At 47.9% G+C, this 13,554-nt stretch overlaps 1 protein-coding gene across 1 annotated transcript; it reads right to left on the reverse strand.

Annotated features, from left to right (window-relative positions):
* Positions 1–423: 423 nt before the first annotated feature.
* On the reverse strand, positions 424–1,212 carry LOC132317216 (proline-rich protein 2-like). Its single transcript, XM_059818831.1, has one exon. It carries the CDS (start codon positions 1,210–1,212, stop codon positions 424–426), a length of 789 nt encoding a protein of 262 aa, XP_059674814.1.
* Positions 1,213–13,554: the final 12,342 nt, after the last annotated feature.

Raw genomic sequence — 13,554 nt, forward strand, 5'->3', positions numbered from 1 at the left:
GGGGGCCGCGCAGCCACCGCGGGGCGCAGGGGCGGCGGGCGCCTTCCGCGGGGCCTAACAGCCGCCGGGCGGCCACCCGCCGGGCTCCCGGCCCCCGCCCGCCGGTGCGGGGGCGCCGCTGCCGCCGGCCCTGCCTCCTTCCGCCGCCCCTCACGGCGCCGCGGGCCGCGGAGCCGCCGCTCGTCGCGGGGCGGCCACCCCCGCCGACGGGACGGGACAACCGCGCCGACGGCCCGCCCCGGGCCCGCGCCCCGCCGCGGGGCGGCCGCGCCCCCTCCGTTCCCCGCACCGCGGCCGCGAGCCGCCGCCAGCGCCGGGGGCGCGGAGCCGCCCCGCGCGCCCAGCCGCGGGCGGCCATAGTAACTCGTAGTAAGCGGCGCGGGGCGTGGCGCGGCGCCGGCTCCCATTGGCTGCGCCCTGCGCCTACCAGCGCCGCCCGCCGCCGCGGCGCGGGCGCCACTGGCTGCCGAGTGGGTGCGCGCGGCCGCCCATTGGCTTCTGCGCCGGCCCCTGCGGCGTGTGGCGCGAAAGCGGCGGCGGCCGCCGCGCGGCGGGGGCGGTGGGGGGCGGCTGTCCGCGCGGCGGCGGCGGCGGGGCGGGGCGGGGCGCGGCGCGGCGCCACCGGCCAGGGGAGGGCAGGGACGGGAGAGTCAGCTCGCTCCCTCCCGGCGGCGGGCTGGGGCTTTGTAAGGCGGTAAGTGGGTGCCACGCCGCAGAGGTGCCGGTTCCGGGGGCCCGCGGCTCAGCGGCGGGCCCGGGCGCCGCAGCCGTGCCGGGAGGGCGGCGAACAAAGGAGCGGCGGGGCGCGGGCGCCTCACGGGAACGGGCGGTGCGGCCGCCGCCGCAGGATGTCCGGACCGGGGAGCCGCGGGGCGGCGGCGGGTCTCCAGGGTCCGAGGGGCGGCGGCGGGCGGCCCCTCGCAGCCGGCGGGGTCGGCGGCCCCGGGCGCTGGAGCGGTGCTGCCGGCGGGTCCGGCCGCCCTTCTCGAAGCGCGCACCGCCGGCCCGCCCGGGCAGCTCGGGGAGGCGGCGGCTTGGTGCCGGCGGCTGGTTCGGCTCCCGGGGCTGGCAGCGGGTTCGGCCCGGCTCCCCGGGGCCGCTGAGGCTGCCCGGGCAGGCAAGGCGCGCCGCGGGGTGTCCGCCGGAGCGCGGGGACCCGCTCCGCTCCGGCTTGCAAGTTTCGGTCAGAAAACCCCGCCAAACCCGGTGCATTAGCGAACGGGAGCGCGGCGGCTGGCTGTGCTGGGGCGGAATGAGACCAGCAAACTACACGGTTGCATGGGAAGTTTCAGGGCTTGAGATAAAACACGGTAGCCAGCTGTGTTCGAGGTTTTTCGCAATAAAAAAGAATTATGAAGAGGTTAGCTGTCTGTGCTGTTTTGCTTACCGGAAAGTCGCAGGAATTCTTTATTTTGTCATGCAATGTGATCAGAGCATTATTGTATTAAAGTAATACAAACAATTTCTAAACAAGTATTCTGGTATGTAAAACATTGTGACTGTGGCTTAGAATCAATCTCTGCATGCTGATTTGAAAGTAAGTATTTTATTTTTTCCATTTTGTCCAGGGATCTCTTTATTCAAGTACTGATTGCTCGGTTTATCTTATTTTCAGCTTTCAAACATTCGCAAACAGATCTTGCAAAACAAAAATCTGATCATGTACGTTTAAATTACATGAAATTAGCTTACAGTGGTTTTTTAATCTATATATACATAAACTTTTCATCGGTGTTCACTGTGCCTGGCACAGCTGCATTTAAAATGGGACTTTCAAAATAGAACTTGCCATATTTCAGTTTGATATCTGAAACCTGAGATCTTTGCAATTGTGATGGAAAGAGAATGTAGAAAAAAAATATAAATATATCATGTATAATAGAGCCAGACAAATTCAGAAGTTTATTTGATCAAGTGACAGGGAGAATTGCCAACATGGCTTCCTCTAGCTACAAAATATTTTGTGGGGCTTTTTACAAGGAGTGGAGAACTGATAATGAAGGCATTATTTCAGAAGTCTTTCTCCCTAGTTAAGTGTATCTTAACTCGGTTCAGATGGGTTTTTGCTCTGTTTTTGTTTTGTTTTACTTTCTTACATTTTAGAGAAAACAGAATATATTTCTTGTTTGCTCCTCCTTTGATCGATGAGATATTTTGCCGAGGGGAAAAAAATATCAAGTAAGGGAGTAAAATGGGGCAGCAACCCAAGCATGAAATCCCTTTGGCGAGAACAATGAGACCCTCCTCTCCAGAATCTGTTTTGCCTTACTGGTACGATAGTGGTGTTTTCAGCTAGCAGTATCATAGGTCTGTGGTGAATTCAGCCCCAGGACCTTCCATATCTTAAAGTTATAAGGAAGGAGTGTTAAATTTGCTTTTTAATACCTGGTACTGGTTAGATTTTGATGCCCAGAGTTCCTTCCAAGTAGCCATTATTTATTAATCAGAAGAAATCTCCACCTCTTTTTCTCTAAAAATTCTGGTGTAATGCTGGCCATTGAAGAAATTCCGCAACATTTTGGTTTTAATATTAAAAAAAAAAAATATTTTGGATATAAATTAATTATTTTGTTACATTAAAGCAAAACTGGAGATGTTAGCTGTGGGAGTTTCATAGTTTACATTTTTTGTTTGTTTGTTTTTAATTTGGTTGACTATCTTAAAATATATTTATTCTTTTGCCTGAGCTTGATAAGAATTCATTGCCTTCCAGTTCAGGCAATAGTTTGGTTTAGATTTTGGTTATGTCTTTTACAAATTTCATCAGGAATGAGTGTTCTAATTTCTGTGTAACTTTCATGAAAATAGCTGCTTAAATTGGCCATTAATACATTATCCTTTGAAGAACGTGGTCATGAATGTTTGCATTTAAAATGTGTTTTCCCAACACAGTATATATTTTATCATTTGCTACTTATTAGTTTTCTCAAGATCAGAAAGCAACCTAATGTTAAATATGGTTGAGTTTTTGTTTCTGCTTTGTTTCTTGAGCAGCCTGAATAGTTGAATCTGTGAATTATAAAGTATATGGCAATTTTAAACTACCTGTGAGGCTGAAGGCTGAGCTGCAGGATTGTGGGCTCCTCCTGCAGACATTAGTGCTTATATCTGAATAATTTCATTAGGTCATTTCAGTTATTCTTTATCTGGTTTAAAATAAATTAGTCTTCTGTGTTTCTCATGAAAGGCATAGCATATAACTGTTTCCTTTGCGACGAGTTATCTTAGTATATTGTACATATTTTTAACTATAAAATGTTAGGGGACTTTGATTACAAGAGATCTATTTGCGTAGGTATTGTCAGTATAAAATGGCTGGCACAATCTTTTTATATAAGGAAATACCTGTATTTTTCCCCCAAGTTATGGTTCTCTGACAGTTAATTAGTCAATGAAGTTTGACCTTATTTTTTCTAAAATATTTTAGGTACAGCCTAGTTATTGCCAGAAGTAGCTAAGTCAAGTAACTAAAACTTCTACAAAAGTGAGTATTTAAGTAGGGGAAGAGAGGTCTGTAAAACAAAAATCCCCTGCATCCCCATAAGGCATAGCCTGTGAAAATAAATACAAGTCTCAGTCTGACAAAATTAAAGTGCATACATATAGCGTTACTTTCATGCTAATTAATTCCTGTTTTAAAGTTCAATTTACATCTCAATTGAGCAATCCTTGATACAACTGGAGGCACACAAATGTATCTTAGACTAAGTAGTAGTTTCAACAAATTTCAGATTCAAGTTTTTCTTCAAGAAATATTTTTGGTTTCTGTAAAGTTTTGCAACAGTGAACGGTTTATCTGAGCTTTTAAATGCTTTTAAAGTACTACTTAAACCAAAGTTAAAAAATCAAGTAGGAAAACATGAAAAAAATTATATATTTAGGTAAACCTAAGTCTGCAAGTCTAGTTTGAAGCTATTTTTTGCAAGTCTGTTTTGAATCCATTGTTTGAACGTATAGTCGTGCTGTAGGAGTGAGGCTGAGCTCGCAGAACACACACTAACAAAGTACCATAATGGGGTCACAGAGGCCAGAGAAAAAATTCAGCTTTCTTGCATCAGACCTGTGATAAAGCCCCAGCTTATACGTAAACAGTCAGTGAAACATTCTCATAGGCAACAGCTAGAGGCAAGGCTAATACCTACCTTATTTGCCACAAGTTAACAATGTAAAAATATAGACAAAGTTGTGTTAGCAAAGAAATGCCAAAACTTATTTATTTTCGTTCTTTGGGTGGAAAAAAAATGTTAATTGCATGCTTCAATCTACTCTCTTACGTTAAATGGTGGATCCAGGAAAATTGAGAAGTGTTTCGTACCCCTTTGTTGTAGCTTTGTGCAGGTTTCTAATATTAATACTCAGTGGTGAAATCCTAATTTTGAACTGAAATATGGTTCTAGTCAAAATATGATCTTAATTTTTTTCCAAACAAAAAAATCCAAATATCAGTTCTGATGGTAATGAAACATAGACGTAAAGTAACTTGATTGAATTGAGGGTTCAAGTTGCTTAATTAAACCCTGAAATTCAGGAAATTCTAGTTAAATTTCACGCAGCGCTGTCAAGTTAGTAAAAATACGGAGCTTTCACTCTAAAAGTAAAAAAAAAAAAAAAAAAAAAAAAGAAAAAAGAAAAACCCAAACCATAATAATTGAATCTGTTTTTCTAAGACAATAAGAATAAATGGGGATATTTCATATCAGTAGTATAGTCTAATTATTTGATTGAATACAACTGGTTTATATCCTGACTTTTTAATTTTAATTGCACACTTTCAATGCTGCCTTAAGCTTTAGCAAGCTAAAACTAGCCCAAATACTGCCAATTTTGAATGTGCTTATATTTTCAGCAGGTTGTGGTTATTTACTTTGAGAAAGAGAAAAGTGTGGGCAGAGGGAGTTAAGCAGTGGAAAGAATAAGATAGAAGTGTTTCCTGGCTCCTAAGTCAAAGGCCAACAGGTGCCCACTCAGTTTCTTAGGAAATCGCTCCCTGGCCTGGCTAAAAGGTTATGCTTGCGAGCTGCAGATGGGGTTTTCAAATGCTGGCTTTTGAAGAAACAGAACAAACCAGATCAGCTTTCTGGATGCAAATGCTGTCAACCTAATTTATGGTTTTCCCCATGTCCTGTAAGTAACTTGCAGAGGTTCAAAACTAACTTCGAAGTGGTTCATGGGTGTATTACAAAGAGAAGCAGCGAAATGTCAAGTTTCAAAGTTCAGTTGTCTTAATAATTAGGAAAGAGGGAACAACCCTTTCTTTTCCAATAAGAAAAATACATTTTGCCCCATACGTGCTTCCAGACAGCTTAGAAACTGTTTTGAGCAGGGAGAAAAAAAACTTGACAAACTGTAGCCTAAGGGAAGATTTTGTTTTCTCTATAAATTGAGTGAAAAAAGGAGCGAAAAAAATAGGAGGTTTTATACCTGAAATCCCCGCAAGAACCCTGTTGTACAGACATGCACTGTTTCCATCTGCTGCAAAAAAAGTTGCAATTGATTAGTTTTATTCTTCTACAAAATGTTGGGTTTCGTTTCCTTTTTTTTTTTTTTTAATGTTGGACATCTTGTTGCAAATCTACACATAAGACATCATCTCTGTGCACGCATAGTCTCATCTTAAAACTTCTGCAGAGCCTGGTGAAGAGGCAAAACAAGCCAGGACTTGCTCTGCAGTTCTGAAGCTGTAGGTCAAGCAGTGGAAAACTCTGAACACCTTTGAGATTTGGTTATCAAATGACTGTTTCTGGTTGTAAATTTCATACATGCAGAACTCATACAAGAAATTTAAGAATATATACTAAAACCAGGGTTTATTTTCAAAACTGTTGAATTTCTAAATTAATAAAGCTAATATTTTCTTTTGCATCTGCATTATATTTCATAAGCATATAGTTTTTCTCCTGTATTAATCTTTTCTTGCCAAAGTGTTAATTTACTAATATTTTTACTAACACATTTTCTGGTATTTTAAATACTTTAAATTTTGTAATCTCAAAACCAACTTTATATATTATATCTTTATTATTATTGTTCATCTTCTTTTTATACACTTTAAGGATGCAAACATTCTTAAATCCTGAACAAGTACATCTAAAATTAAGAAATAATCTAAGAAAGTCAAGAAATAGTAACAACAGAGTGGGAAAAAAAGGGGTGTTTTGTTGTTTTGTGCGAGAGGTGAAGCATTTCTTGCCGTTAAATACTGAACACAGCACTTAGTCTTTCCAGGAAATCCATTCTTTTCCATAACTCTTTTTACATGATCCCTGAAACAAATGGGGAATAAGTTTTAGATATGGCAAAACACCGTACTCCTGACTGCATTAGAAATCCCCATCAATGACTAATCAAGTGACAGATGAAAAAACCTTTCCTTGCCTTGGAGTGAGAACCTGCGTTATGGTTAGTTGCTGTTTTAAACTCTGACCTATATGTAACTAAATTAAATAGAAAACAGCACCAAGTGCATATATTAACACAAAATCTTAAACCCCTTTCTGCTGTGGCCAATGTTCTCTTTCGACAGTAAGGACATGTCCTAAAATAAGAATGGGTTCCTTTCTAGCAAATTTCTCTTTTGAAGAAGTTCAACAGTTCTCAGGAAAGAAGCTCAACAGGGTGATGTTGTAAGAAATATCCTGGACAGATGTGGTGGGGCTGCCTTTGACTGGAGTCACCAAGTCCTAGAGGAAAAATAGAGCAATAGTGGCCAGTGCAGCTCATTAGCATCACAGATGAAAGGGCGCCTTTTCTTTGACACATCCCAAAACACCTGCCTGTGGGCATGGAGAACTGCCCTTTGGGAATGGGGGAAATGATCCTTTTTCCACTCATCATGTAGTATTTTTTGAGAAAGAACAGCCATGCCCCACCAATGGACTCAAATCTACACTGGTACTGTGGGTGGTAGGTGGCTCCAGACACACCATTTTAAGTCTAAAATGTAAATTTCTTATATTCCTGTTTTACTGCGGAAGACCCTGAATAGAGGCTGGATAGAAACATGCGCTACTTGCTAAAACCCAACAGATTTAATGGCGTTTACAAGCCCATAAAACAGGTTCCGCAGACACATGGCCAATCTAACAGATAATTTAAGGGCAGCAGTGGAACGTGGTTTTATGTAGGCGCCGTCCCCCTGCAGCCGAGCGTTTGAGCAGAAAACTCTTCGGGGTGAATTGAGTTCACCCACGTCCAGGTGAGTAGAGTAGGTGGGGCGTTGACTGCAAGGACACTGCAAGGTGCCCAAAGAACAAGTGGGGAGGCTTTTGAAACTAGCAGAGGACGCTTTCCCCGCTCTTTTTCCTCTTTGAGAGCAACAGTTGCTGCGTAACGATTGAGAAACCCGCCAAAGCGTGAGGGCCCCGGCTTCCTTGGGGAAGTAGAGCAGGGAAGACGCCTTTCTGTCTTGGGACGGGAAGGGCTGGGTGAAGCAGGGCTGGGTGAAGAAGCAGAGCTGGGTGAAGCAGGGCTGGGTGAAGAAGCAGGGCTGGGTGAAGAAGCAGGGCTGGGTGAAGCAGGGCTGGGTGAAGAAGCAGGGCTGGGTGAAGCAGGGCTGGGTGAAGAAGCAGAGCTGGGTGAAGCAGGGCTGGGTGAAGAAGCAGGGCTGGGTGAAGAAGCAGAGCTGGGTGAAGAAGCAGGGCTGGGTGAAGCAGGGCTGGGTGAAGCAGGGCTGGGTGAAGAAGCAGAGCTGGGTGAAGAAGCAGGGCTGGGTGAAGCAGGGCTGGGTGAAGAAGCAGAGCTGGGTGAAGAAGCAGGGCTGGGTGAAGAAGCAGGGCTGGGTGAAGAAGCAGAGCTGGGTGAAGAAGCAGAGCTGGGTGAAGCAGGGCTGGGTGAAGAAGCAGGGCTGGGTGAAGAAGCAGAGCTGGCCAGCAGATGCCGAGGGCTGACACCGCTCTGGACTCCTTGGGAAAGCGGGAGCGGTGGAAGCGGGGAGCGGGGCCGCTGGGGGCAAGGGTGGCCTGACGGCTTCGGGGTTGTGGGACACTTCGCGGGCTCACCTCCGGGCTCCCTTCCCCTCCGACAACTGTTTCAGCCGGATGCGTTGTTTTTTTGGGGGGTGTCACGCACTGAAACAGCGTGCGAGGTTCAGCCCGCAGGCATGGGTGGGCAGAGCAGCCGAAGGACCCGAGAGAGCCCCCCTGCCGCCCCCCGGCCCCCCACGGCGCTGGCTCGCTCGCAGCCTCAAAGCCCGCATGGCCCAGGAGCGCCGGGCGCGCCACCCTCCCGCCGGCCACCCAGACAAAGCCGAGGGAGCCCTCCCTGCAAAAAATGGCCGGTGGGGCTTCGGGCGGCCCCCGCGGGCGGCGGGCGGGCCGGGGGTGGCCGCTGGGCGGGCGGGCGGCCCTGCCCGGGGGGCAGCGGGGCGAGCGCTGGCACGGGGCGGCCCCCCGGGAGGCGCCAGCGCGGCCCCCGCCGCCCCTCCTTCCCCGGCTGCCTGCTGCTCTCCCACCCCCCCCCGCCCGGGGTCCCTGCGCACCCCACCGAAATCCGCCCCCAGCCCCTTGCCCCCCGCCCCCAGCCCCTGCCCTCGCTGGCTGCCCGCGCGGGCCGGCAGATTGCGGCGGGGGGCCCCGGCTGGAAGAGGGCCGGGAGGGCGGCAGCCACCGGAGGACAAGCACACGGTGCCTTCTGGACGATGCTCCTTTGCAGTAGCCGCCAAAGACCGGGAACAAAAACAGCAGAGATCCCGGTTTCAAAGCAGCGGGAGAAGGGAAGACACCAATATTTTCCTTTGCGTTGACCTCGCGGAAGGTGCCCTAACCTCCCCGCCAAGGGAAAGCCAAACCACCCCAAAATGTTTTAGCATGTGCGTGCTTTACATTAACAATTCACAATTGGCTCTACGCGTGTTTAAATAGGGGCATTATTAAGCTTGTGCCTATTCAGACATATGCCCCTAGCAGGGGTGCTGGCTTCTCTTATTTTCCTTGGCTGTGGTCTCGAAGAGAAGATAGCGGAGCCAGAGGAAGAGTGTGTACATGTGCAGTTCCCGAGAAAGTGGATTTTACATCCCTGCATAGACAAAACACGCCATCCTTCCCAAGTGTTATAGGTAAACCTGATCTTAGAAAGACTGACGTCCTAGGCAATGAGTTTCAGAATGTTTCCTTTTCCTCCAGCAAAAGCCAAAGGGAAAAGGATAGCAAGCACTAAAACAGAGATCAAGTCACCTTGTGGGAGCTCTACCCCGCAAACAGGCTGGATTCAACACACCAGAGGTACTGGCACAGTCACTGCAGACCTGTTTAGCATCTCTTTTTTTCATAAAATACAGTCCTATCCTCCCTGATGCCCTCACATTCACGTTTTTAGGGCAATAAGATCCTTGCTGTTCAACATGAACCACGAGTCATGAAGTTTGATGTGTATTTACACAGAAAAAGCGTGACAAACCTCTGGTGCTGCTTACTTTCATACCCATCCTCTGCTCTCCTTTGCCCAACTCGTAGCCATGTCTTTCCTGTTTCATCTGGGTTTTTTCCACCTTGCTCCACTTTTCAACTACTGACCTTAAGCTCCCACATGGTTTTCTTTCCCCAGCCATTATCCCCTGTCTCTTGGTCTCTCTAACTGCCTCCCTCCCCTCTCCTCCTTGCCGGACAGTACTTTGTGCCTCCATCCCTCTGCTCCTTCAGGGGAGTTTACTTCAGCCCTGTTGTGCATCTGTACCCATGTCCTGTGGCGGGAGTTTTACCCTATCACCATCCTGATACATGCCAGAAGGCTGAAATCAGAAAGTGAAGTCTTTTGTCAGGATTTCTATAGACCATTCGGGGACCCCTGTGCAGGGCACTGCTTTCTACCTGTACCCCGCTTTTAGACTTTCCCACACAGTAGCTGGTGCAACACTTGTTCCCATCAGCACGAATATGATTGTGCTTTAGGCAATGAACTATGGGGAACAGCACTCCTTGTGCTCTGTAGGTTTCCTCGTTTGCAGGGCTCTGAGACCAGATTTGGTGAAAGTCAGGGTTTGCTGGAGCCTTACTGCTGCTCTAGGGAAACCCTGTGTGTTCAAATCGGGTTTTGGAGAGGGCAGAGAAGAAGCAGCACCGAGGGGTGGTGAAAGACCCGTTCAGTAAAACATGCTTGAGCAGTCGCTGTGGGAGATTGTTCTTCAAAAACAGTGCTCGGATATTTTACAGCTCTGCTTTGATGACTGATCTCCTGTGAGTAGGACTCCAGTGGTGGCAGCATCTGACCAGAGGTTTGGCTGGAGCAGCTGTGGGCTTGGGGAGCTGCTGCGGATGGAAAAGCTGGGGTCAGCGTGCTCTCAAGCTCAGGCAGACGCTAACTACAGCAGAGCTGCTTTCTGGCAAGAAATTGGCACTATGCTGGAGAAGAAGCAGTGCAGACCCTGAGCAGAGAGGAGGAAGTTAAGAGTAGATGAGATCTTTGTGGGTTTGCAGTAACTGATGTCTGACAGGAAGAGCAAATTCATGCCAGCATAAAGGAAAGAAAAAAAAAGGAGGGCAGTAGTGAAAAATCCATATTGTTCACTCAGTAACTAAAGAGTCATCTGACTCCAGAAGAAAAGCAATGCATTGGTTGCAAGAAGAAAAATAAGACTATTTCTGTAGCTCTCTCTGAAACTGAAGTTTTGCTTCTTTACTATTGCTAACCCTTTAGGACGGTAAACATCACCTTCTCCTCCCTGCAAATCTCTCTGCTGTTTTGAAATTTTACAAGTTCCATGGTTATTGATTCAAATGTTAATAGTTTGTACTCAGCAAAATACCATACAAATGGATTCATCACAAAACAACTTTCTGTAATAAGAAACTTCACCATAGCTGGAGGCGAGGAGGTGACTTAGTGCTTCAGAGAGACGAGGGGAAGCTGAGAGGGCTTGGCAGGAAGGGAAAGTCTTAGGACTGGTTGTGGAAAGTCGATCAAGCAGAAAGGTCCAGGTAGTGTCATCCACTGTCAGAGGTGACTTCTTGGGCAAGCATCTTCATCCTGCTCAGCTCCACTCTCCTCCATAAACAGCAGTCACAAAATTTCCACAGCCACCTGCTCTCACCGCAGTGTGATCGTTCCCCGGTGTTTCCAAAAATTTCCTCTCTCCACAAACTGTTGCACTCCAGATTCTTCTGTTCCCTGTGTCCCCCGCATTCCTTTTCTTCCTTTTCCTTTTCCTTTCCTTTCCTCCTCTTCAGTAACTTCCTGAGCTACTTCTGAACTTCCCAGTTTGCACTGCCATCTTCAGCCCTGCAGCTTGATTTCCCCTCACCCTACTCGTGTCCCAGTACAGTTTAGCAAAGCAATGAGAAATTCCTTCCTTACACCTCCTTTCTCTCTTTGCTTCTGGTGCATTCGCTGTTCTTCCCATCGCTGAAGGTCATGAATGCTGTTCTGCTTTTGCCACACACCCAGACGACCAGCAAATCCTGCCTGTCTAACTCCATCCCTTCAACATGACATTTTTTCTGTCCCATCTTTGTTGGGGAGGAACTGTATTTTGAGTACGAAGGCGATGGTGATTTAGATAATGCTCTCTCTTGTTAGAGAGGGAGACTACCTTCCCAGCAAAGGAAGGGAACCAAAGCAGAGCCTTCCCCGATTAAGCCTGATCTATTGCACCTGCTGAAATTTTGGAAATTCTTGGGTCTTCAGAGTCCCACCCACATTCCTTCTGTTTACTAGAAGATTATGGGAAGTTTTTGCATGGATATCACCGTCAAGAAAGTAAGTTGGCAGAGTCCTTCAATGAGCAGTTGTAATGATATTTAAGAAGCCAACTCATAAAATTATCACTATAGCCACGGAGGCTCATCTTTCTCACCCAGAAGAAGTTAGAGAGGAGACTGTGACAAAAAGACCTTGGTAGCGTTTGGAGCCATCAGAGTTTTGGGGCTGCTTCTTCCCTGGAGCTGTTATTCACCAGGGATTTGACGCTGGTCCGTGCTGCTTTTCAGCGGTAAACGGGTCAAACAGCTGCTCGGATGCATTTAGCTGCCTCTGACGTGCCTTCGGTAAAAGGCAGTGAGACAGGACGGTGTAGTTGCGGGCAACTAGTGAGCTAAAAGTAGAAAATAGGAGGAGACAACAGCAGGTGGCTTTAGCAGGCGGGAAAATGAAGGTTTATATTTCCACATGCCGCAGAGGATGTTTTTAGCTATTTGGGTAGGTATTTGAGTGGAAATCCTCTCTGCCGCTTGCCAGGCTCAGCAGGAAATGAGCAGAGACATTGTTTTTAGACCCTGGTTACCTCCCCATATCCATTTCACCAGTCCCGATGGGGTAGGTGGGTGGTGAAGCCCAGAGCTGGATCCATCGACAGCTGCTCTCAGTTCAACCAGAGGCGGTAACAGCCCTCTCCCTCGGTTTTGCTAAGCTTCCCCGTGCGGTGTGCTGCGACGGAAGCAGCAGCCAGGAGTTACTTTTTCCTCCAGAAGCGGTAGAAGGGAGTGGGTTTCATCTTTGAGACCCAGACTTTGCTGGAGACAGCCATCATTTTATCACCTGTAGCCCATGTTAATCGCGGGGTGACACATGGAGGTGGCTCCAAGCTCGTGCTGGCAGGGAGCACCGCTCCTGCCTCGGCACCGTGCAACCAGACAGGCTGGGAGGGCAGGGGGCAGAAGCCGGATGCTCCTCCTGAGCGGGACAGGGATCGCTGGGACACACACAACAGGCGTTGGAGGGTTGCAGCTGTAGGTCTGTCCCAGGTGAACAGGGAGCCCAGCAGCACAGGAGGCACAAGCTATCTGCAGTGCTTCCAGGGACGCTTTCCCTGAGTTCCCTCCGTCTGCTTTACAGGAGAAGGGGTAAGAAAACAGAAGACGTTGCAGGAAAATTCACCCAGACCAATCCCCAAAAGGGAGCAAGCTCTTACAGAAGCTGGAGAGGTTTTTTATAGTGTCCTTGGGATATGCATAATTTTCCTGTCCATCAAACACCTGAGTAACTTTGTGCTCACAAGACGTCCCAGTTACACCACTGGAACCACACTGTTCCTGTAAAAGACTGTGCAAACTTTGCCATGATGTTACTAAAGGGTAACTCGTGTACTCAATTCATCTGCAAGCCACAAGCATGTTTCCAAACCTGTGAAGGCAGCAATGGCACCTTCACAGCACTCAGCTGACACACAGAGCACTCCTGAGAAACTTCCCCGCTTCCTCAGCCTTCTGCCAAAAAAAATTAACATAGGGAATGGGTTTTATTCATGTAAAAATACATACACGTGCCTTACAAAGGGGATATCTTAAATGCTTGGAGTGTCAGCAGTTTTCCTTAACATCACATAACGCAATGGCTGAACGGGGTGCAGAAGCCACGGAGCAAAACAGTGTCTCAATTCAGGAGACAAAGCGCAGAGGTGGGAAGCCATCAGACCTGTTCTGCTTATCCTCTGCTCACCTAGCCCAGCTTATCCTTGGGGTAACACGGACTGGACTATCTGGGCGGAGAGACAGAGCAAAACTGTCTCAAAGGGGGTATTTGGTAATTTGGACTGTCTTTTCAAAGACGGTAACACCTACGACACCTTGGAAGCTTGCTGTTTGAAAATACTCTTCAGTGCTTTTTTTTTTTCACAGGAGGGGAGGG

Source organism: Gavia stellata, chromosome 6 (assembly GCF_030936135.1).
Source record: "Gavia stellata isolate bGavSte3 chromosome 6, bGavSte3.hap2, whole genome shotgun sequence".
Taxonomy (NCBI): Eukaryota; Metazoa; Chordata; class Aves; order Gaviiformes; family Gaviidae; genus Gavia; species Gavia stellata.